This window comes from Scleropages formosus, chromosome 16 (genome assembly GCF_900964775.1).
Source record: "Scleropages formosus chromosome 16, fSclFor1.1, whole genome shotgun sequence".
Taxonomy (NCBI): Eukaryota; Metazoa; Chordata; class Actinopteri; order Osteoglossiformes; family Osteoglossidae; genus Scleropages; species Scleropages formosus.
Genome location: NC_041821.1, coordinates 25,653,378 through 25,678,810, shown reverse-complemented (window position 1 = coordinate 25,678,810; position 25,433 = coordinate 25,653,378). Strand labels below are relative to the sequence as shown.

The window sequence follows — 25,433 nt, the reverse complement described above, 5'->3', positions numbered from 1 at the left end:
TCCAAACACCTCAAACTTAGACTCATCTGTACATAATACTTTTTTCAGGTAATCAACCATCCAATGCCTGTGTTCTTTTGCCAGTTTGAACCTTTTCTTTTCATTTGCCAGTTTCAGATATGGCTTTTTCTTTGAAACTCTGCCTCTAAGGCCAGCATCTTGTAGTTGTCTTTTCACTGTTGCAAATGACATTGGCATTAAGTATGTACTATTTAAGGAAGAAGCCAACTAAGGACCCGTAAGGCATCTGTTTCTCAAACTACAGACTTGGATACTGATACTTATCCCCTTGTACAGTTTTGCATCTGCACCTTCCCCTTCTTTTTCTATCTTATTTAGATCCAGTTTGCCCTTTTCTCTGGAGACAGTAGTTGGCACCTTTGTATGGAATCTTCAGTTTCTTACATTTATTCATTTAGCATATGCTTTCTCCAAAATAATGTATGTCTGATTAATTCATTTAGCAGGTGCTTTTTTCAGAGTGACTTTCAATGAACACTATATGGTAGTATCAGCCCATATATAATCCACCCAAGGTGACTTACACTGCTAGATACACTACTTACAAGTGACACAGAAAGAGTGTGTTTCATTGATGTATGGATGAGTAACCCATTGTAAGTAGAGTATCTAGCAGTGTAAGTCACCTTGGTGAATAAGGTGTGGGGGCTGGTAACACTACATAGTATCCTTTGTAAGTCACTTTGGAGAAAAGCATCTGCTAAGTACCTAAATAAATGTAATGTGAATGTACAATGGGTCACTCATCCATACATCAGTGGAACACACTCTGTCACTTACACACACTATGGGTGAACCTGAACAGCATGTCTTTGGACTGTGGAAGGAAATGAGAGCACCTGCAAGCGCTGTGAGACAGCAGTGCTACTTACTGTGCCAATGTACTACTTGGAGAAAATCTTAGAGACAAAAAAACACACACAGTCTACAGCTGCTTGTCCCAAGCAGGGTCATGGTGAACTGGAGCCCAACTCGGCAATACAGGGCACAGGGCTGGAGGAGGAGGGGACACACCCCAGGCAGGATGCCAGTCCACTGCAAAGCAGCGCAAGCAGGACTCAAACCCCAGACCCACCACACAGCAAACCCTGGTCAAAGCCACTGCACCACTGCATCCCCCAAGAACAGTACAACGAGTGCATCATATAAACATGTTCCTTGTCAATCTGAATGTAGCGTAACCTTCATTTTGCAAGAACAACGAGAGACTAATGTGGTTCTTGAGAAAGTTGTTTTTTCCATTTTTGAACCCAGAAATGAACATTAGGAATGCCAGTGCCACGCCCACACCTCCGAGCCGACACGGAACACGTGAGATGCAGCACAGACTGAGGCATAAAAGGCTGCGTCAGACCAGGAGCTGATGCGGAACCTTGTTCAGCATTGTTGTTTGTGACCTCCTAGCTCTTCTAACTCCTGTTCCCTAACACCTTCCCTGATCCCGTCCCTTGTTCCCACGATCTTGTACCTCTTTATGAGCATCGACCTCTTGCCTGTGTACCGACCTCGCCTTTTGGATTCTCCCTGTAATGACGTTTGCACCTCGAAGACTAATTGCCTGTTCTTTGACCACGTCTCTTGGATTTCCCCGAATACACCACGTATACCGCTCTGCACTTGGGTCCGCTGCTTCCTTCCGGAACCAGACATGACAGCCAGTACCTGGCTACATAAGGAAAGACAATTTACTTGATTTACTGAGCACAATAACAGGTTTGAGCTGTGTTAACACGATTATAAAGATTTCTCTATTAACAAATTAGCATTTAAATGTGATTAATTAAGGATGAGCTAAGAAAGTAATGGCTGCTGAAAATGAAGCTTTGCAATCATGTGAAAAATATTAATAATTTTAATTATGAATTATAAATCAGTCTTTTTAAGGCATAATACCCATTTCCAACATTAAGGATGCTATGGCTATATTTTTAAAATTAATTTAATGGTACCTTCATAGAAAAAAGTATTAATTCTTTTAAAAACATGAAAAGTTTTGGGTGATTCCAAAGTTTTGAATGCTAGTGCATAGTTGAAAGGGGGAAAGAAACGGATGGGGGAACTGCAGGCCTTTTAGGATGAAGGTGGACTCCCAGCATGCGAAACAGTACATGGCTTATTGTGTATTCATCAAGCAGGCATGGGAGTGTGGAGTATTTATCAAGGGACAGGGCCACAGGGACCCCGGGAACAGGCAGCCTGGGTAAATATTTTCCAAGCTGATTTGATGGACTGGAGGACAGCTGCAGATCTGTTAGTCAGCACAGTCTGGACATTGGTTTAGTACTCACCAGGAAAGGCTCTTCTTCTCAGCTACGACATAAACTGGACGATAGCATAGCTGTTAGAGGTGTTGCTTTCAGATGTAATCACACCAAATGCCATAGTAGCCTTAAACAAGGTACTTACTCTAATCCACTCCAGTAAAAACTATCCACCTGTTTAAATGGGTAAATACTGGTAAGTAGCTCAACAGCACAAGTCACTTTGGAGAAAAGTGTCAGCTAAATGAACAAACATCCATGTAATAAATGTTGGAAAGGGAGCATAACATGCACAATGCTTGGGAAAAATATGTGAAAATTTGAGTGTGATCAGCCTGCAAACAGTCCCCTGCTCTTGTGTCTGGTATGATATAACATCTGTTAAGCCCATCAGAATCTATCCACACATCCATGTGATAAAGTCAATGAATTACATTATATGCGGGATGTTGTGAGATATATGATAGTGTTTTTTTCCACAAAAACAAATTTATTCAAGACACTTGATCAGTTCTCAGGAATCATACATTCAAGTTGACAGTTGAGCCACAGAATTTTATTTGACATGGACAAACAAACAACCAAAGAAACAAATAAAAACTAGAGGGGGTGGTAGTCTTAAAATGGTGTTAGTTTTAAAATTTAACAGTGAAAATAATAATAGCGATAACTTTTTCACTTTCTAACCCTTTTAAATAAATGGAAACTCTTAGAAGGTTCATACATTAAAAGTTTGTAAACAAAACAAATGACTGTGACCCAAACAATGAAAAATACGATGCCTTGCAGTAGCATGGCCAGCCAATGTGTGAGAACAGTTGCAAACACAGATGTCAATGAGTAAAAGTAAAGATTTCTTGAAGTTATACAATAATAACATCTAATACCTCATGCTAAACACATCCTATTTATATCTGTGGACCATTCAGTAGAGATGGTAGCAAGCAGTAATGAAGTCAGTGATCCATGTTCATAAACTCAGGCTGTATGCACTAGCATGAAAATGTGGAAAATTTTGCTAATAACAGAAAGAAACACATGCTATTACACCTCTACCTATTAACAGAGATAGCAGATATCTGTCATGACCACACTCACACCTTAAGCAGAAGCATCTGGCTATAGTTAGAGCAACTGGTTATAAAGAGGACCACTCCACTACTGCCCAGTTCTGGAATCTCACTTGAGACAACTGTCCCCTCTGTGCTCTTGAACCTACCTTGTCTCCTGTCCTGCTCCTCTTCGCTCCCTAGCCCAGGTACATGTCTCCCTGGTCATGACTGCTCGCTTTGTCCCTCGACCCCAACCTTGGATCCTTGCTCCAGCTCTGTCTGCCACTGGACCGAACATCTGCCCATCCCCAACCACAAGAACCAGCCTAGTCCTTTGGTTTTGAATAAACTATCCTGCACTTGGGTCCAGCCTCCTCCATGTCCTCTGTTCGCCTTGACAATATCACCTCTGCATCTAGGTGCATTATTATCAGATGAAGAATAAAATAAAAAAGAATCTGTCTCCTCATTATTTATAATTGTATTTCCTTATTTTGTGTTATTTTTGTTGTACCTTTGTTGAATTTGGTTGTTTTTTGAAGAGGATCTTCTCTTTTCACATAATCCCAGGTCATATGAGATTTTTCCAAAAATATACAAGGATTTCTATAATTTAGCTTTAGAATTAACACTATTCAACGCTTACACACTTCCAGTAACAGGTGCAGAGTGTGTGACTCTTTGATAGCCTCTCAAAAAGGGGGCACAAGGGCTCATCACTGTGACTTCCCATACGACCCAGTGGCTGTGACAGTTAAGGGACATCATCTGCTTAGAGCCTGAGCACAGCCTGCATGCTTTGGTAGAATGATCAGAAGACCGACTCCAGCAGACAAAGGCTACTTTGAAGTCTATTGTAATCCCCTAGGCGAAGTTATGAGGGAGCTACAGATTCAAAATTTTACTCCATCAGGGAAGTTGTCTGTCTTGACCAGATCCAAGGGAGGGGAAAGAAAAAGATGATAGTTTTAAAGTCAAATTTCATATTCCATTTTGATATAATCAGAGATGCATAACTGACCAGAACAGCAGTGTGAGGCAATGGTCATGGTTCTAGCTGTTATTGACAGCATTTTCACTCTGTAATGATGGTTTGATGTCTAAGAGGACATAAAAAAGTGTGCAGCCCGTACCAATGTGCACTTTTTTAATGGTAGCATTTCAGTTTATTTATCTGTGTCCACTCCCACCCTCCAATGTGATAAGAGCACATCTAGGTGGGGATGAGCATAAGTGGGTCCATGGCCTTGGCTGCAGGATGACTGCTTCGCTGGTGCTCCAGTCACCCAAAGTGTAACATGCTCAGACATAAGTGTTAACTGTTTTTTTCTTTTAAACTGTTGCTTAAGATCCAAATGCTGAGTGGGCAACAAAAACACAAGCATGATAAAATACTATCATTAAAAAAACACCTAGAAAAAATTAAAGAAATCAGACACTCTGAATTAAAAAAAAAAAAAAAAAAAAAGAGTAAGACAAAAAGCTCCACTGACAACTAGGAGGAAGATCAGGTCTTGGAATGCTACAAAACTGAAATTATCAGGGAAAAACATCTTCAATTCACCTTACAAATTTGTATGCATTTTTCCCACAGATTTTCCCTTTGTTTCTCTCATTGCTTAGAGAAGACCTGTGTCCCGCAAGGTCCGTATCCTTTATGACACACAACTATCACAGGAGCACAAGCCACTGGGACAGCAGTGAAGACTGAGGATATATTTATGGTGGGATATCTCATTTGTTCACAAATTCACACACAAACACTGACTGAAACCACTTTTCCCAAGGCGGGGTCACGGTGAGCCAGAGCCTAAGCCGGCAGCACAGGGCGCAAGGCTAGAGGGGGAGGGGACACACCTAGGATGGGACACCAGCTGATGACAAGGCACCCCAAGCAGGACTCAAACCCCAGACCCACCAGAGAGCAGGCACAGGCCAAATCCGCTGTGACACCTCACTGCCGTGCCCCCTTTCACAAATTCTAAGAGATGAATGAGCTGATTTGGGAGTACAGATAAGTCCACAGAGCCTAAAGAAAAAATCCTGCTAAACATAACTGCTGTCACATTTACACATAACCTGTGCTGGTCTAATATCCATAAGCTCTCAATCAATGTTCCAAGCAATACAACACAAAACGGTACAGAAGAGGACCCGTCTGCCAGGTGTGTGCAAGGACAGGATACTGAACCTTCACTTTTCAGTCGGGAAAAGTTGCAAATCTTTTTTTTTTCTTGCTCTGTCACAACAATCAGAATCGTGTATCTGTCTCCCAGCAGAAGTGGGAGCTTTTGTGAGAGGTGGCACAAGATTAGAATCAAGTGTGCCACATAATCCACAACAAGATTAATACCATTTGTTTGAAGGTGCATATTAGAAACCAGATTTTACTTTCATTACCATCCCTGTTAATTGCCTGAATGTCCTGTTAAAATTAACGTGAAAAATATGCAACATTCTATCAGCATGGGAGCAGGCACAAAAAATAGACATATGATAAAGGCTGGCTGTAACTGGCAAGGACACAGAATTATAAACAGAAGGTTGCTGGGTCAAATCTCAGTAGGGTTACTGGTGTTGCACAGTGCCTTTAAGAAAAGGTTTAAACCTTAATTACTCTAGTAAAATATCCAGCTTTAAGAATGAGTGAAGTTGTAGCTTTGAATAACAGTGCTGGAAGAGCAGAAAAGCAATAAGAAAATATTTTCCAAGTCTTAAACATTCTTTGATTGCTACACTACAGCAGTAATATTCTGTTGTGTTCTGTTTCCTACCATGTTCAGAAATCCCTGGGGATTTCTAGAAGCTCATCTACATACACAGTTAAAAACCAAGTTTAAACAAATTCTGACAGAACCCCTTCTGTCCTGCAACCCTGTGTAGCAGTGACTGTTGGCAACAGCTAAAAGTTCCGCAGTAAACAGAAAAAGGGGGGGGAACCATCTTAGTGATTGACTGGACAATCTGCAATACCTCAAAAACTAGGAATTAAACATGAAAATGATACTTAAAATGACATCCATATGTCATAACAGAATATTCTATATGATCACAAAGAAAGATGAGCAGAAGGTGGAGTGAAAACAGATATGGAAATGGTCTAAGTGAAATAAGATACTGATTCTAAATTAACACAAAAAAAAAAAAAACTGTAGAACCCCTCAGTATTTTATCCATCCTGAAGGATTCTCCCTCATTCCTGTCCAACTGACACATTTCTAGCTGAGTCTGGTTTCTCTGTAGTTTGTTTGTAGGAGCAGTTTGGTTCCTCTTCAGCAGTGCCCTAGGCAAGAGCACCAATATTAAGGAATGAGGCATTCATCACACCTGTTCTGATGAGAACTAACAATGTGCTAAGGTCAAACTAACAAGGCTCTCTATTAATACTGGAGAAGTACCCTTAATTGCAGCACAGCTAGCGGATGGGCTGACTAGCCAGCCGGTGCAATCAGCTAGAGCTGCCTGAAACTTATTACACTGTCAAGCCAGATAGAAGGTGAACTTGCTGATTCTGTCCAAAGAGTAATTACCATAGTAATTCAGTGACCATGGCACCCTTAAAAATAAGTCAATTACATCTGGCCTTTTACATGAAACCCCCTTGCATTGCAGCAGTCAGCTGTGGGCATATGGATAACCTTATTGCATAACCTCTAAGAGGCTGTTGTTCAAAAGTTAATTAAATGTGTTGCCATGCTCCTCTCAGCTCTTTGTTCAAACCCGGTTTGCAGTACGAACAACATGTTTGTGGGGCATGGCCATGTGTCACGATTCCCACAGTCAGTTCTATAAAGTCTCGATTATTGAACCTTTGGTTATTCAACATTCTGGAATATTCAGCATTCATGATAAATCACTTTATGTCACCCACTTTAAGGCACGTATATTCAGTTCGATATGAAAGCAAGTGATTTGAAGAAAAAAACAGCGGTCAGCTAACGAAAATGCTTAACCATATACAAAGGCTAAAAGTGCTAAGAGTTTAGCATTTAGACACAATCTAAGAACCTAGAAACAAAACAGAAAAACAAAATTTAATCACAGATTTTAATAACTCCTATTAAGTGATTACTGTATTAATAAAAACAAGTTTTCAAACTTCCAAGTTTCTTTTATTTCACATACAACAATTGCAAATTATGTTTTCAGCCACCCAACCTAACATTGATCACATTTAAGTTGAATAATTCACCGTTTCTGATTCCTGCAAGAACCTGCATTGCTGAAGCAGCTCCCAGTGACTGCTTCACTTAACCACAGAGCCTGAACAAACTAGAGTAAATTAACTGAGTGTTCCATATCAATTAAATAATTAAGGGGGTGATTTCTGCTCGTCCTCCAATGGGACAGACTGAAAGAGTTTAATAGCGGTAGATTGCTAAGGAACACACCACTTTATCCTCAGTGCAACAAGTAAAATAAATCATGCTAATTACTAAATGAGTCTGTCGTAAGGCATGTTATCATTTTGTTGGGATTACATTTATCTCGGTCTATTTATGCTACAAGAGAAGTCTTTGGAGTGAAAAGCCCTCTCAGAATACAGTATTTACCTCAGAAATTCATGTTGATTTTTCTCTTTCTCGAAGTGTGTTGCCAGGGACAGGCATCCAAACTGTACGTATATACAGTTTTCATTGCTGATCCCCTATTAAACCTTCTTACTGCAGTATGAAGGTACTTGGCATCCAGAAGCATTTGACCAGAGTGTACATCCCTGCCCCTGAGAAAGCTGATCCTCCACATTCCAGAGACAATCCATGCCCTTGCAAAACCCTTAACTGTACCTCTGACTTCTAAAATAACAGGAGTAAAAGCACTTTTTTCACTATGAGTCCATGCTCCATCCTGCTGCCTGAACTGACAAGGTGTGTCAGAAACAGAACTCTAGAATGACTTGTTATGGCAGGGATAGTCAGAGACTGTGGAAACTCGCATTTTGAAGGAGAATATAGTGTACAGAGCAGACATAATCAATTTATAATGCTGCACAAGGCATGGGGCAGATAGTGGTGCAGTGGGTCACACAGGATTCTCCCTGTATTCAAATGGGCTTATTTTAGGTGCTCTGGTTTCTTCCCTCACTCCAAAGATATGTTTTCGGAGGATTGGTGATTCTAGATTGCTTATACTGTGTGACTTTGTGAGTGACTGTGTATGCCTGCCTATCATACCACCTTATGCTTCCAGCATAGGCTCTGAGCTGTCACAACCCTACATTAGGGTATGTGGCAATGGGTAATAGGATATAATGACTGTAGAGGTGTTGTGGGGGGAAAAAATCAAGCTGATGTTATTAATAAAATAATTACACATAACCAACTGGCAAAGACTGAAAACTTAAGATTTGTCTTATTCTCAGTTTCTGTTGGAAGCTTTCCATTTGAAACTGAACAGATCTTCAACATGATGAGATAACATCCAAACACACACAACAAACTCAATCAAGCAGAAAGCTAAAGTCCTGATCAACCTAAGACAGTGAACTAAATATTATAAATGCAGCAGTCTTTATCGGAACTACATTTCTATATGACAAGTGTCTCTCCTCCTGTGCTAGCCTCGAGGTTCTATTTCAGCTCCCAGCAGGCTTAGCTGTGCTCACAGCATGGTGTACATCTTGGGGAAAACCATATTTGAGCTTCTTGAACAATGTCCCCACCACCCCCAACAACACCTCTGATGCTGAGTGTGACAGTAGACTACTCTGTCAGCCACCATCTACCCTGGTGTGCACGGTTGGTGATGCACTGTAGCTTTGCAGATACACAGCTTCCTGAATAATGCTTTGGAGCTGTAACCAAAGGGAGCAACAGCTACAACAAAACTAATAAAATTATATTTATAAAGTGTAATTCAAAGATGCAATGAGCTGTCCAGGTGTACCTTGTCTCATGCCTTACACTTTCAGAATGGGCTCCAGAGCACCGTATCCACAATGACCTCAAAGAGTCTACATTAGATGACATTAAGTTAAGAGTTTAATAACTAAGCCTTAGAGTAAAGGACTATCAACTAATTTAGGCTATTTATTAGACTAAAGGCAGATTATACTAAAAGTATTAAAAAGATTGTTAGAGACATAAATGTTGCATTCATGACTGAAATGGGATTAATTGATATAGCAGAGCCAGGGAAACATTTTTAAAATACTTCTTCACAAATGTACAAATATTTTGTCTAATATTCAGATAGCTGCCTCTTGTTTATATGACTGCAGAAGATCATGAAGGTATGAGAGAGTATAATTTTTATGCGGTCAGAAGGCAAAAAAAAAAATTTAATAATTTTTTTTAGTTTAAATATGTAAGCACTGAAGATCTTTTTGAACGGGTGCATAATGTAAGAAACCCACACAGACATGGGAGAACATGCAAACTCCACACAGACTGAGCAGGGACTGAACCCCCATCTTTTTGTACCACCCAGGTGCTGTAAGACAGCAGCACTACTTGCTGTGCCACCATGTTCTACTGAACTATAACTAAGTGACCCATTGAAAGTAGTGTATCTAGCAGTGTAAATCACCTTTGTGAATAAGGTGTGTGGGCTGATAACACTATGTAGAGTTTGTTGGAAGCTGCTAAATAAATAAATGTAATGAACTGAAATGCCAGAATAAAATGTAAAGGTATTTTATATATGAAAACATCAACATATTTTACATATTTCAACAAAATCTCTAGCTTATTCTTTAATGTACTTCTATCAATCTATCCCTCCATTCACTCATTCATTAACTGCTTGTCCAGTGCAGCGCTGAGGAGGTCTGAAATCTATTCAGAAAGCATAGGGAGTGACAAGGGCATATTCTGGATGGAGACCTTTTTATAATTTAATCACTGCATGATATTCATTTGGCCATGAAATTAAGGTTTTTTATGCAAGGGTAAAAGTATTTATGTCATAGAAGCTGTTTATCTGATAAAAACAGAGTTGATAATTATATATTTATAGTTGATTTCTACAAGGACTACCAGGTTACCACAGTTAATTTCTACCACATTCGAATCCCACCTCTTGTTGTAGTACCCTGATGAAGGTACTAAACCTCAAATTATATCGTAAAAATTGTCTAACTGTATGAATGGGTAAATCATTGTAAGCTGCTTAAAACTGTAGGTCACTTAGGACAAAATCATCACATAAATAAATCAACAGTAATAACAGTACTGTTTCATTAGTGATTATTAATTACTTTAATAGGCTGATTTGTGAGGAAGCATAATGTAAAAAAGTATATACAGTAACTGGTTTTGTCATGAGAAATGTGTAAACATATATTTAAAAAGGAAAAATATTGGAAAGTAAAGGAAATTGTGTGAATATTCTTTATTTAATAAAGGAAAATTGCAAGACCTAAGCCACTTTGGGACAGAAACATTTTGGATTTTGGGTTTGAGACACCAAGTGTTTACTTATCTCTGATACAAGCTGTGGTACAAAATAAACCCAGCGTGAAAGTAAAATAGGCATGTAACAGGCAAAAATGCTATTGCACTGAATACTAAGCACACTGCATGAAAAAAGGTCATATACTTTTATCAGCCTTTGTAAATTTTTTTTTTTAATTGTACTCCAGTTATGGGGGCATGGTGGTGCAGTGGGTTGGACCAGGTCCTGCTCTCCAGTGGGTCTAGGGTTCGAGTCCCGCTTGGGGTGCCTCGCGATGGACTGGCGTCCTGTCCTGGGTGTGTCCCCTCCCCCTCCGGCCTTACGCCCTGTGTTGCCGGGTAGGCTCCAGTTCCCCGCGACCCCGTATGGGACAAACGGTTCAGAAAATGTGTGTGTGTGTACTCCAGTTATGAGTTTAATACATTCCACATCGACCTACACACTACCCGTCTTTCCAAACAATTATTGCACAAAAAACTCACTTTTTTTGCACTACCACTTTTAAATATGTTTACTTTTCTATTTATTGTAGCAACTACATCACTACACTTTATTCCAGTGTTTTTAGTTTAGTAGTTCGTTACTGTGAATTGTACTGTAGTAGTAACAGTATATGTTTATATGTTGTCTTCCATGTCACACCGTGGTCCAGGAGAAAAGCTATTGCACTCAAATGTATGTTATAAACATATTGTGGAAGTGACAATAAAGTTGACTTTGACTTAAATGAGGGCTGAGTGTATAGTTAAAAACTGCACTGTGTTGTCACACCCCCTCCTCTTTCTTTCTTTCTTTCTTCCTTCCTTCCTTCCTTCCTTCCTTCCTTCCTTCCTTCCTTTTATACCTCCCTGGGTCACATGTTCTATCAATAGGACAAACTGTTACTCTGTTAATATGGCCTAACTTTGGTTGCAAAGTAAAACGGAGCTTTCTGTTAATACCCCCAAGGGATGTTAATATAATTATAGGTTGGAGGATTTTAATATGCAGAAACATTGTACTAAATGGAAAACCGGTGTGTTCATAATTTCACTGAAATCTTTTAAAGTCTTGTCAGTTTTATTTATTTTTTATTCTTAATAACTCACTTATAATTTGCAAGTGTGATATAAACTCATTTTTTCATTGTATGTGGAAGATATTCGTGATAAATTTTCTTTTGTCATATAAAATTTTAATTTGACCTGAATGACAGTTTACAGGTACATAATCCAGTATACACTGGACTTTGAACAATGGCAGTTGATCACTTTTGAGAAACATGGTAATCTGCAAGCCTTGATTTACATTTGCAGCTGTTTCTAATATTACTTTGTATTTTTGCTGCCTTTGTTTCTGTACCAGGATTTTTAAAAGAGGAAAATGTATTATTCCAGTTAATCTCTGGAAAAGAAATGCCAACCATTTTTTTCATGTGCCATATCAAAATTTCACATCTATTGCACCTGAGCTTTATATTAGTCTATTGTTTAGTTTTGGCTAAACTATCCTTAATAAAGATAGAAGGTGGACTAGTGGAAGGTGCTGCACTAAGGAATTTAAAGCCAGACATATGTAAAAATTGTGTAGAAATTTCTAGTAGGGGTACAAGAAGGCCTAAATAATGAATAGTAAAGGGCTAAGCGTAGAGCCCCATGGGATGCCTTGCTCAATGTTTACTTGCACAGAAACTAATGTTTGAAACTTTTCTTTTAAATTCTGTTTAAGTGAACAGTGTACTACAATAACAAGCAATCAATTAACTATGAAAATTCTAATAAAAAGTATAAATGACTAGCTGTCAATCTGAATTCTAGCGAGATGCATTATCCTGGTTAAGACTATTTTCTCATAAGCAGAAGGTCCCGAGATCCTACAAGGCTGGCATGTTGCCACGCAGGACTATTAACATATCTAAATTGAGACGTGTATGACCACAACCAGTCATTTCAACGTATTTGCACTGGGGTTCAGATGGTGGCAATTTGTGGTGCTATTTTCCCAACCTCCTATGAATTTTTCAACAACTGGCCAGTCACACATGTGCCCCTTGACTTGGGATTGTTAGTAAACATTTGGCCTGGAATGTATTGGGAAGTCACACAATACACACTCACCACTGGAGTGTGATTCAGACGTGGCACAAATGACTCAGGGGTGACAGTTGATTCAGGTACAATGAAGGTGTGAGACAGAGGAGTAGTGACTGTGTCAGGAATAGGGTGAGGTGTCACCTAAGCTGAATATGTGCAAGATGAAATTGCCATGCTGGAGTCAGGTAATGGGGTGTTATAAGACTGATGATTGAGAAGGTCCTAAAATGTCAACTACATTACCAGAACGATGTAGCAATCATCACAGGCAAGAATTTCTCTGTTTTTTTTTGTGCCCTTGAACAAAACTTGAATCTCACTGTCATAATCTCAAGAATAAATCATCATTCAAGACATACATGACAAGACGTTATATCCCATGCAATGAGTTCCTTGATTAATCAAGTTATAAATTGCTCTTAATAAAGGCACCTTTTCCGTAAATATAGTAGATGAAGTAAAGAATGCATGTGAGAAAGTGTAGCTTTATAAAAAGCCAGGGGAGTGATGTAACGTTACCTGTCAATGATAGCACACATCTCCAAGCTGACGTTCTCAAAGTCTCCCAGCTTTCCTTGCTCCACGGCCTGGAGGTCAACAAGCTGCTCATCCACATGGATCAGCTGCATACAGCCCTGGAAGGAGCGCTGCATGGGTGGTGAGCTGCTTCGCAAGAAATATCCTGTAGGAAGCAGAAGTAAGGCCACACTCAGGTCTTTCCTCTCACTTGGAGATAATATCTGTTATTTTAAGTAGCTCTACTCCTACGTCATGCCTTGCATTGGCTGCAAGGCACAGTCTGAATCCAGTTCAAAACTACCTGCCTGCCATGCTCTGCCACCTGCCTGCTGCTGTCTACTTCCAACGTTTGATCTCCCCATATGTTCTTTCTTGTATCATTCCTTCTACCTCAGTGGTACAATTTTTCACAGATGACTACACAGCACACCACACATGTACGATTAAGCATTCACAAGGGTTTACTGAAGGGAAACATCAAGATCACATGTAGATTTGGCTATTCTCCTATACTGAAACTCAGTATGTAAATTACTATGGTATTTGGAGGATATATGAAATAAGTTACTAAAGAAACTACACATCTGAAGATCCTGCTAATTTGAACATAGAGCTTAACTTGTTTTGACTTTTCATCTTGCCCCGCTCTTTTTTAACCCAAGACCCTACAACGATTTCATGAACCTTACATTTTCAGATGCCTAGACATTATCAAAGTGGTTAATGTTTTTTTTTTTTTTTTTTTTTTAAATTTAGACATGTTTTCTTGAAAAAAAAATGCCAATTAACAAGAACAATGAAATGAACAAGAAAAAGAAGATTCAAAGCAAGCAATCCTACACAGTAGCGTATTTTAAGACAACAATTATTTACGAAATACTGTACTTTGCCTTCAATAGTGCTTCAAAAGCACTGTGAACAAAGATTAACTCCAAAGCAAAGAGTAGCTTCACAGGCTGCAGATATGACTTAGTAGCAGTGGCAGCCCTATAATTAGAGCACTGTGTTCAGTGTGCCTCTGTCACAGAAGAATGTGATGCCTGTCACTCAGCTCTATGCCCTCTCTTCACATGTACTCGTCTTCAGCATGCACTGCGATCAAACAAATGTCATACTTTGTTTGTGGAAAGAGAAATGTGTTACAACGAGGGAAATATGATGTTTACAGTACATTCATAGGGTATGAGTACTCGTAACAATTTATCAATCTTTCCTAAAGCTAGTATAATTAAGATACCTCCTGCATGGGAGAACCAATGCTGGTTAAATCCTTGAACCTAAAAGTGTCAAAAACAGTTCCTTTCACCTAGAGCTTTGGCAAAATGTTATTTACTTTACCAACTGATCTTTCATCATTCTGAATGCCTTTAGTCTCATCCCAAGATGATCATTCACCTCTAGAAAGTCCAAAATGCTCACTTGGTATTTTGTCACCAGTTAATAATAATATCTTCATTAATGTCATTACCTCATCTTCTTCTACTGTTACTTCCCTTCTTCATCTTCATCTGACAGTGAGCTACATGCCAGCAAAATAAAAAGAGTCTCCTCAAGTTTGTCCTGACCATCTGTCACATCTGCCTTTCACACCTGCTGGAGTGGATATCTGGGGCTTGGAGCTTGGCTCCATGGAATGAGATGAAGGAAGAGTATGCCTGTCTTCATGTTCTCTTGGGACATGGGATAGGGGCATCACAGAGACAAACATCTGGCTGGGACTCGGGGGAAGTGGGAGGAGAGAGCAGAGCATCATCTCACCAGCTGCCAATGCTCTGGATTACCTGCCAGGCCACCAGGGCCATGAGTGACAGGAGATGGGAGAAGTCGTGGCACAGCTCACCCTCAAGACCACCAACCCTGATCCAATATACAGCTCCTGGTCTTACATCTGCATTTCCAAAGAGAGTAGATACCTGCCGATCATAACCCTTCTCTCACAAGAAAAGCCTTCATGATTTGGATAGAGACCTGTATTTAATTTCTAAGGCTGCAAGCATCCACCGGTGACCTTATTAAGTGAAGATTGTACTTCCTTCAATAAGAAAAACAAGAGTGATCAAGATCAGAGAGAAGTTTCTTGATTAGCACTGCACCACCATGTGTGCAACATCAAGTGTGATGCTGGTACATGTGGAACTCCCTGTGTTGGCCATGCATCCTGTTTTGTGTAAAACATTACTTGTTTTTCCTCTGTATCCCAATTCTAATATTGAGCTGGTCTTTATGATCAGAATCCATTCTGTGTATCTTGTAAAACCACCCATCTGATGAAACTGCCCTCAAGATTCATTATTATTTATTTATATGTGAGCATGGTGCCATGGTGGACAGAGCAGGTTATCTCACAATTCCTGGGCTGAGGGCTCAGATATGGACTCAATCCAGTTCAGTGTTGCATGAAGTTTGCATGCTCTCCCCATGTTCACATGAGCATCTTCCAGTCTCTTCCCTCAGTACAAAGACATGCAAACTGGTCACTCTGAAGTGTCCTCAATATGTGTGTGTGTGTGTGTGTGTGTGTGCCAGTCAATGTGTGTGTGATTGCCCTGCAGTGGACTGTTGTCTAATCCAGATTGCACAATGCCTTGTACCCTATACTTAAAGGACAGACTCTGGATCACTTCTACACTGAACTAGACTATTGGTTATTGAAAATGGGAGGGGGGGGAGGTTGCGCACAGGGTTTGACCAGGTCCTGCTCTCCAGCAGGTCTGGGGTTCAAGTCCTGCTTGGGGTGCCCTGTGATGGACTGGTGTCCCCTCCAGCCTGGCGCCCTGGGTTAGGTTTGCCGCAACCCCTACTTGGGACAAGTGGTTTCAGCCAACATGTGTGTTACTTATAATGGATTGCTGGGTTATTTATTTCTTGTGTGTTTTCACTGTTATAATTTACGATACCATTATACAAAGAAAATTGGTAAAAGTGAACACAGTCCTTGTCAGATGAAGTAACACACTAATTCGTGCCACTCGCTCAACCCTAGCCATGTAGGCACCTGGCTGACTGTAGGTGTCACTGTGAGCAAAGAAGGAAAGAGAACACCAACTATCTCACTCATCTAAAGCAAGACAGATCCTGGATGTTTTCAACACTCATATGGGTAAAGTGACAGACCACTGTGAAAAACTACAATATATCAATGTTTTGAATGCAGAGGCATAATGATCAAGAAAAAAGACATTTTGAAAGAAAAAACTATTATATTCCAACTACATTTAGTAGAATTTAAAAAGTGTTGTGTTATGTATAAAGCATGACATGATTCATTTGCAGACCCTGATTTTCATTTTGATAGGCCACATATCCCTCGCTACCTCTGGTTGTACCACATTAATATCTCTAATGATCCCAACCCCCCGTTTTCCTCTACGGAATGTCTTTTAGCTCATCTTTCCATAGATGTCCATCCACGCATAGTTGAAATGTCTTCTTCCTTCTTCCCAATGCTGACCTTCGGTGACTTTCATTCTGATATAATGGATATCGCTCACAAGGACTTGCCTGACCCCAATTTTGAAAAGGAATGCTATGCATAACAGAAATGCTCTGGGCCGAACCGGCAACCTGCCACATGCCAACGGAGCTGTCATACTCTTATCTCACTCAGACACATGTTCACTGTCAACTACTAATGGCAATGCCAAAAATACCACTGGGTGCTCATGTCATAAGTTCATTAAAATAAACATGATCTTCTATACACAAAAAAATAATTTTCTCGGTCAATACAAAAACCTTGGTTTTGGCTCTAAAATTACCATATGTCAGAGGTGACCCACTTTTACTGTTTTCCTGATTAACTGGTCACCGAATACTATATTTGCAAGCATTAAATCCATCTGATGCAGAGTGGAGAACTAGTCATACTAGAATACAAAGAACTGATTTATATATATTACTATGGTTTTATATTTTAAAAATTGTACTGTTATATGGTAGATAGCCAGCTAAAAAGAAATGTGAATAATTTGAATAATTATCCGTTTAATTTTAACTTTAGTATACACAATGCTTTTGCAAACCAGTAGAAGGTGAGGGCATCAGAAATTTTTAAAGGTATATTATAACGCCCATTCTGGATAGTCTCCAGATGAATGTAAAGGTGTATACACACACACACACATTTTCAGAACCGCTTTTCCCATACGGGGTCGCAGGAAACCGGAGCCTACCCGGCAACACAGGGCGTAAGGCCGGAGGGGGAGGGGGCACACCCAGGACGGGACGCCAGGCCGTTGCAAGGCACCCCAAGCGGGACTCGAACCCTAGATCCACTGGAGAGCAGGACCCGGTCCAACCCACCGCGCCCCCGCGCTAAAGGTGTATATAATTCATATATTTTTTTCATCCATATATAGAGAAAGAGAGTACTGCAAAGCTCTTTAGTCAGTTAATATGATACAATTCTTTTATTTATGGGTAATAATATTTTAAAGAGGGGGGGTGTGGTGGCGCAGTGGCGCCGTGGGTTGGACCAGGTTCTGCTCTCTGGTGGGCCTGGGGTTTGAGTCCTGCTTGGGGTGCCTTGCGACGGACTAGCGTCCTGTCCTGAGTGTGTCCCCTCCCCCTCCAGCCTTTTGCCTTGTGTTGTTGGGTTAGGCTCTGGCTCCCTGCGACCCTGTACGGGACAAGTGGTGTGTGTGTGTATGTGTGAGAGCGAATAGTTGGAAATAAAATTTTGAAGTATGGATACTGAACTTGCTGCAATGCACAATGCCATAATTTTTCCATGGAGAAACAGTCTTACTGTTTCTGAGCTAAATGTATATGGAACTGTCTCTTTCATGTTTCTTCGGGGAGAACATTACAAACATTTTAATATCTAATTTTGTCTTCTGTGTAGTGTCCTTTGCTTATGTACTCAAAATAAGTTGGATGTGATTCATGAAAACTAACTTGCAAAGGAACTGCAATAACAGGTATTCAGTTATAGCAGATGTACTTCTTTAGAAATTCATAATAATCTTCATTGTGTAGAGTTTCTTGCAAGCAGTGAAGATAATCATAAACATTTCTTGTTTTTGCAAATCAGCCTTTAAAAATTCATGCTTTTGTAGTATTCTGTTACATATAATTTAATCTGACAAATTCTTTCTGTAGTGAGGGGTGTGGTGGCACAGTGGGCTTGGCTGGGTCCTGCTCTCTGGTAGGTCTGGTTCGAGTCCCACTTGGGGTGCCTTGTGATGGACTGACGTCCTGTCCTGGGTGTGTCCCCTCCAGCCTTACACCCTGTGTTGCTGGGTTAGGCTCCGGCTCACCACGACCCCGCTTGGGACAAGCGGCTTCCGCCAATGTGTATGTGAATTCTTTCTATGGAATTTTACCCACACTTAATTAATGCCAATGATTACTGATAATTTAATTAAAACAGAAAACTGGACCTCTCCTAGGACTTAATCTTCTCATGACAAAGTTCTGTTCCTCGTTGTTCCAAGGTTCTGTTCCACCTGTGCTGTTGAATGTGGTGCCTAATTTTCAGAACCCCTTACAGGAGACAAAAAGAGTGTGATTGATAAAGAAACTTTGGTCCCCACTGATCAATTAAAGACTGTAGATAATGGCTGAACCTTTCTCATCATATCCCCTTTCAGCTGTTAATTGAACTTCTAGGCTCAGAATGACTGCAGCCAGCATCTTTTCTCATTTACTCCTCTGGAAGATGGATCAGTCACACAATCTCTCATAATTAACCAACAGCCAAGCAGCTCTGGTTTGCCAAAGACAGACCTGTATGACTTTGATAATAAGTGTTGACCAACTTTATGGAACAGTCCGACATCTACAGGTGAAGCACATTGCTCCGAGATAGCTAAAGCAATGATTTTTTTTTTTTTCTTAACCACTACTGTTCTTTTTATGGCTATATGGTAAATGGAAAGCAAAACAATGAAAAGCAATATATTTTTTAACAAACATTATTGCCATTATTACTGAACATCCTTGCAAGTATGGTGCAGCAACAGTATACTTTAATTTAGCTCATTCAAAAACCACCAGAAGCCAGTTGAAACAGGGAGAAAATTTTTCTTGGCCAGAAACCGCACCTCCAAAATAGTAAGAGCCCCTTGTCTGAATCTGGATGGGTGTGTTAGTTCGTACTGCTGAGGCCTCGTCTCCATCAATGGTCAGCATGGCAAAGTTCTCTTTGGCCAGGAAGCGGACTTCATGCCACTGGCCATCATTCAGACCCGAACCTGCAGCCAAGGAGTGGAGGAGAGGGGGAAAAGAGGATAAAAGCAGGGAACGCCATTAAATTGTGCAGAAAGCTAGAGGTCTGATAAAATAGAATTGTTCTCTGATTTAGCAGGTGCTGACATTCAAAGTGGATTGTGATTGTACCCATTTATAAAGCTTGTTTTCACAAAGTGGGAATTTCATGTTAAAGTGCCTTGCTTGCTTTTTGCAAAAATATTATCAAGAGACTTTTCTGGACTTCTACTCAATTTCCTTTGCGTAAACCTCAGAGAATTACAGTGGGTTTGCGTTATGTTTTTTGAATTCCTTTGTTTGTAAAATGAATTATAGTATATGCATTGATTCCTTTCTCAAATGCACAACACTTACATTCCACCTGGGACAGGGACCAGCAAAATTCAGTCCTGAACATTGGACCTCATCACTGAACACATGCTATGCCAATGGTAACACATACATACACACAGGGTGCCACAGTAAATAATGGTGCCACCTCACAATGCCTGGACCATTCAGGCATGTGTTAGGTGATGTGTGTTGAGTTTGCAAGTTTTTTCCATGTTTGTTTCTTTCAGGTGCTCCAGTTTCCTCCCGAAGACTGAAGAGGAGCTCGAACCTACACCACCCAGGTGCTGTGAGGCAGCAGCTCTACTTGCTACAGCACTGTGCGTATATATAGAACACAAATAATTCAACATAAATACTATATCCATGTATTCTGAACATGTCTGACAAACTTGAAACATTAGATTAACATTAAATTAATTGTTTTTATACTCATCACAGAAGTGAAAAAAACCCATTTCATCCTCTCCCACACCATGTGACATAGGATTAGAATAAAGGACAATTGGATTCTAATACAAACTAAAGGAAATATAATTCACACAGATGGCCCTGAAGATAGGATTGAATGGCTTAACCCCTGAACTGCCCAAATGAATAAAAACCAAGGAGTGGTGCCTTGCAAACACAATAACTGCCATGAACACATAATGATTAAAAAAAAAAAAAATGTGCAGATTTCCTTCTGAAAATGTGAATAAACTCTACATCTGAGACCTCTGGACTTTTCAAAGGAACATCTGCTGTTAAGTACTTGACTGCAGGCTGCCAAAACTATGATATACCTGGGATTTAATGAAGAGCCCTCCCGGTCATCTGTGCACTAAGCCAACGGACTTTTGGTAGCAGGTGTCCAAAAATTATTATACTGAGTTTGGTATTGCCACGCCCACACCTTCGGACCAACACGGAACACCTGTGACCCAACGCAGACCGCAGCATAAAAGGCTGCGTCGGACAACCAGCTGATGCGGAACCTTGATCTGCCTCCTCGTTAGCGACCTTCTCCAGCCATTTCCTGTTCCTGAACGCCTTCCCCGAACCCGTCCCTTGTTCCCCCGATCTACTGCCTCCTTCGGATTATCGACCTCTTGCCTGCACACTGACCTCGCCTTTTGGATCCTCCCTGTTACGACGTTCGCACCTCGAAGACCCTTTGCCCGTCCTCTGACCTCCTCTCTTGGATTTCCCCGAAGACACCACGATTACCGCTCTGCACTTGGGTCCGCCGCTTCCCTCTGACGCGACCATGACAGAAGGTTCCGCCTGTTATACGGATCCAGCGGAGCTGAACCATCTCCAAGCGGAGTTGGACTCGCGTGAAGCACGCTTAGCAGGTATGGAACAGACGCTGCACAACCTCATCGCCTCTTACAAGCAGGTGGTAAGCGTGCTGAATACGTCGCGTGCGCCCACACAACCCATTGAGAAACGCGCAGCCGGTCCTGCAGCGCCTGACTCGTCGAACGCCACTCCTTCTCCTTCACGCGGTTTCCACTTGTCTCCCCCGACCCGCTTTGATGGGACCCCAGCACAATGTGAAGGCTTCTTGCTTCTATGTGAGCTCGTTTTTTCCAGTATGCCCCCAGTTTACAGCACAGAACAAAGCCGGATCGCCTACGTTCTCTCTCTGCTCACGGGCAAAGCACTTGAGTGGGCGACAGCAGTCTGGACAAATGGCCTCCCCAGCACTTATGCGCAGTTCAAGAGCCGCTTCCTCGCCATTTTCGCACTGGTTCAACCGGAGGAACAGCTAAGTGAAAGACTCCTGAATCTACAGCAAGGTAACTGACCCGTGGCAGATTACGCCCTAGAATTTCGTGTTCTCGCAGCACGCAGCGATTGGGGAGAGAAAGCCTTGTTGGCTAGTTTTTGCCGTGGTCTAAACCCACACATCCGTGGTGAAATGGTGTTCCGAGGAGAAAGATGGACCCTTGATCGGTTCATAGAAACTGCGGTAACCTTAGATAATCAGATCAGAACCCAGGGACCAGCCTCAGAACCGGCTCCAGAAAGATGCGGTCCCAAACAGGAGGAAGCAAAGCCGATGCAGCTGGGGCTGGGGCGCCTGCCCCTCCCCGAACGACAGCGAAGACTACAAAATCGCCTCTGTCTTTACTGTGGTGACCCTAGTCACTTCCGTCTCCAGTGCCCGGTCCGCCCTGAGATCAAGGTGAGTGGCACCCTCTGTTGTAACCGCCTCGCGGTACCTGTAATGTTATCCTGGGGAGCAGGACAGGTACAGATGCAAGCACTGGTGGATTCGGGAGCAGCAGGGTGTTTCATGGACATTGAGTTTGCTCGGTCTCATAGCATTCCCTCCAAACCCATTGGGGGGCGTCTTAAAGTGACCGCCCTAGATGGCCAGCCCCTCAGTAAGGGTTTTGTGGACCACCAGACAGCCCCTGTAACTGTGAGAGTAGGTGTATGTCACCAGGAAATGCTGAGTTTTTATTTGATTTCGTCTCCGGAGTTGCCCCTGATTCTCGGGTTCCCTTGGCTCTCCAAGCATGACCCAGTGTTTCAGTGGAGTACTGGGGAGTTGGTGGCTTGGGGACCCCAATGTGAGAGAACCTGCTTACAGCTACCCTGTCGAGCTACGTCTATAGAAGGCTCAGAATCGGCACTGCAGGTGCCAGTTCCTCCCGAGTATCAGGATCTAGCGGAGGTTTTTAGCAAGAAACGCGCATCCGAGCTCCCACCGCATCGCCCGTGGGACTGTGCAATCGATCTCTTGCCGGGTACCACGCCTCCGCGTAGTCGCATTTACCCGTTGTCCCGACCCGAACAATCCGCCCTCCAGACTTATATCACCGAAGCCATAAAGACAGGAATTATTCGACCATCCACGTCCCCCGCGTTTGCCGGGTTTTTTTTCATCGAGAGAAAGGATGGGGGGTTACGCCCCTGTATTGACTATCGGGGGTTGAATAATATTTGTGTGAAATATCCACATCCTCTGCCCTTGATCTCAGCCGCGCTTGAGAACATTCAGCAGGCGCAATGGTTCACAAAGCTAGACCTGAGAAGTGCGTACAATCTAGTCCGTATCCGGCAGGGTGATGAATGGAAGACTGCTTTCAGTACCACCCTGGGTCATTACGAATACCGGGTTATGCCTTTTGGTCTTGCGAACGCACCCAGTGTATTCCAGGCGTTTGTGAATCATGTGCTCGGGGACATGATCCACAAAGGTGTCCTGGTATATCTTGACGATATCCTGATTTATTCTGATACGTTGGCCAAGCATGTATTGACTGTCCGACAGGTGCTCCAGAGACTGTTGCAGAACAGATTATATGTGAAGTTGGAGAAATGTGAATTCCACAAGCAGAAGGTCTCCTTCTTGGGGTTCATACTTACCCGAGATGGCATTGCTATGGATCCGGGTAAGGTCCAGACCATCCAGCAATGGCCTCGCCCAACCACCACTAAGGTTCTCCAGCAATTTTTGGGGTTCTCCAATTTTTACCGCTGATTCATCAGGAACTTCAGCACGATCGTCGCACCATTGACAGCACTTACAGCGAGTAAAACCCCTCGTCTCCCGTGGAACCCAGAAGCCCAACGAGCCTTCGAGAACCTCAAATCCAAGTTCTCTACAGCCCCCATTCTGCATCAACCCGACCCTGAGTTGCCATTCGTGGTGGAGGTTGAAGCCTCTGAGTCAGGGGTAGGCGCTGTCCTTTCTCAGAGGCAAGGTAAGCCCGTGAAATTATACCCTTGCGCATTCTTTTCCAGGAAACTGTCTGAGGCTGAACGAAATTACGACATAGGAAATAGAGAGCTCCTGGCAATTAAGTTAGCCTAGAAGAGTGGAGGCATTGGCTAGAAGGGGCACAACACCCTTTTTTGGTATTCACGGATCATAAGAATTTACAATATCTGCAGACAGCCCGGCGCCTCAACGCGCGTCAGGCCAGGTGGGCGCTGTTCTTTTCTCGGTTCAACTTTACTGTCACTTACAGACCAGGTCCCAAGAATATCAAAGCGGACGCCCTTTCCCGGCTGCATGACGAAACGCAGGAGGTAACGGAAGCGGACTACATCCTGCCCAGGTCCTGCTTTGTAGCACCCATTCAGTGGGACTTCACTCAGGACCTGGCCCAAGCCCAACAAGGGGACCCCGAACCACCAGGTAAACCTTCTGGAAAACAATATGTTCCACCAGGTCTGAGGACGACTCTCCTACAATGAGCCCATGACCATCCAGCGGCAGGGCACCCAGGGTTTGGGAAGACTCAGGCTAGGATCCAGCAGCTCTACTGGTGGCCGTCCCTCCGGGAGGACGTACAGGACTACATCCGGGCGTGTCCAGTCTGTGCTCAGTCCAAGGCTTCAAATCAGAGTCCAGCCGGGCTCCTGGAACCCCTGCCGGTACCCAACCGTCCCTGGACGTACCTAGCTTTAGATTTCTTAGTGGACCTCCCACTGTCAGATGGTAAGACCACCATCTTGACCGTGATCGATCGTTTTTCCAAGGGCTGTCGCTTGATTCCTTTGCCCAAGCTCCCCTCTGCCTTGGAGACAGCAGAGTTGCTGTTTCAGCATGTATTCCGGCTCTACGGTATACCCGAAGACATAGTGTCCGACAGGGGTCCTCAGTTCACATCGCGTGTATGGAGGGCCTTTTGGAAGAAACTCGGGGTCACAGTGAGTATGACATCGGGGTACCACCCTCAAGCCAATGGGCAGGTTGAACGGCTACAGCAAGACATCGGTCGGTACCTCAGAAGCTATTGTCTTGAACACCCAACTCACTGGGTTCGATACCTTCCGTGGGCAGAGTACGCCCATAATACGCTCACCCATACCTCTACAGGTGTCTCTCCTTTTCAGTGCATCTTGGGGTACCAGCCACCATTGTTCCCATGGCAACCGGGGTCCAGCGATGTGTCGGCTGTGGACTCTTGGTACCGAACCAGCGGCGAGGTATGGGCAGCTGTCAGACGGCATCTCCAAGAATCACAAACCCGTATCAAACATCAAGCCAATCGACATCGGCGGCACCTCTCCCTTGCACCCGGACAGAGGGTGTGGCTGTCAACCCGGGGTCTCCAAGGACCGTATATGTCTAAGAAACTCAGCCCAAGGTACATAGGACCCTTTAAGATTATCCGCAGAGTTACCCCGGTCTCTTATCGCCTGCAACTGCCCCAACACCTACGCACACACCCGACGTTCCACGTATCCTTCCTCAAACCCTTGGCCACCTCCCTACACCAGCCCGCAAGCACGCCTCCAGACCCAATTCTCCTGCCTGACGGTGGTGCACCAGCGTATGCGGTACGGGCGCTCCTGGATTCCCGCCGTCGTGGAGGGGTACTCCAGTATCTGGTGGATTGGGAAGGATACGGACCTGAGGAACGGTGCTGGGTAGCGGCACGAGACATCCTTGATCCAAGCCTCATTGCCGACTTCCACAGCAGTCATCCGGATCGGCCCGCACCTCGGCCTCGAGGCCGTCCCCCTGGTCGCCCTCGAGTGTTCGGGACCGATCCTCGGGGGGGGGGTACTGCCACGCCCACACCTTCGGACCAACACGGAACACCTGTGACCCAACGCAGACCGCA

The 25,433-nt window shown here is 42.8% G+C and overlaps 1 protein-coding gene across 4 annotated transcripts in view; it reads right to left on the bottom strand.

The window, feature by feature from the left end:
• Positions 1–25,433, bottom strand: part of LOC108919681 (contactin-associated protein-like 2) — a 392,807-nt gene that overhangs the window by 133,223 nt on the left and 234,151 nt on the right. For all 4 annotated transcript variants that reach the window (XM_018727885.2, XM_029258941.1, XM_029258940.1 and 1 more), the window contains exons 9-10: positions 19,365–19,514; positions 13,321–13,483 (exon numbers count right to left, since the gene is read on the bottom strand). In XM_018727885.2, the coding sequence (XP_018583401.2) occupies positions 13,321–13,483; positions 19,365–19,514 (313 nt within the window). The remainder of the gene's footprint in view (positions 1–13,320; positions 13,484–19,364; positions 19,515–25,433) is intronic.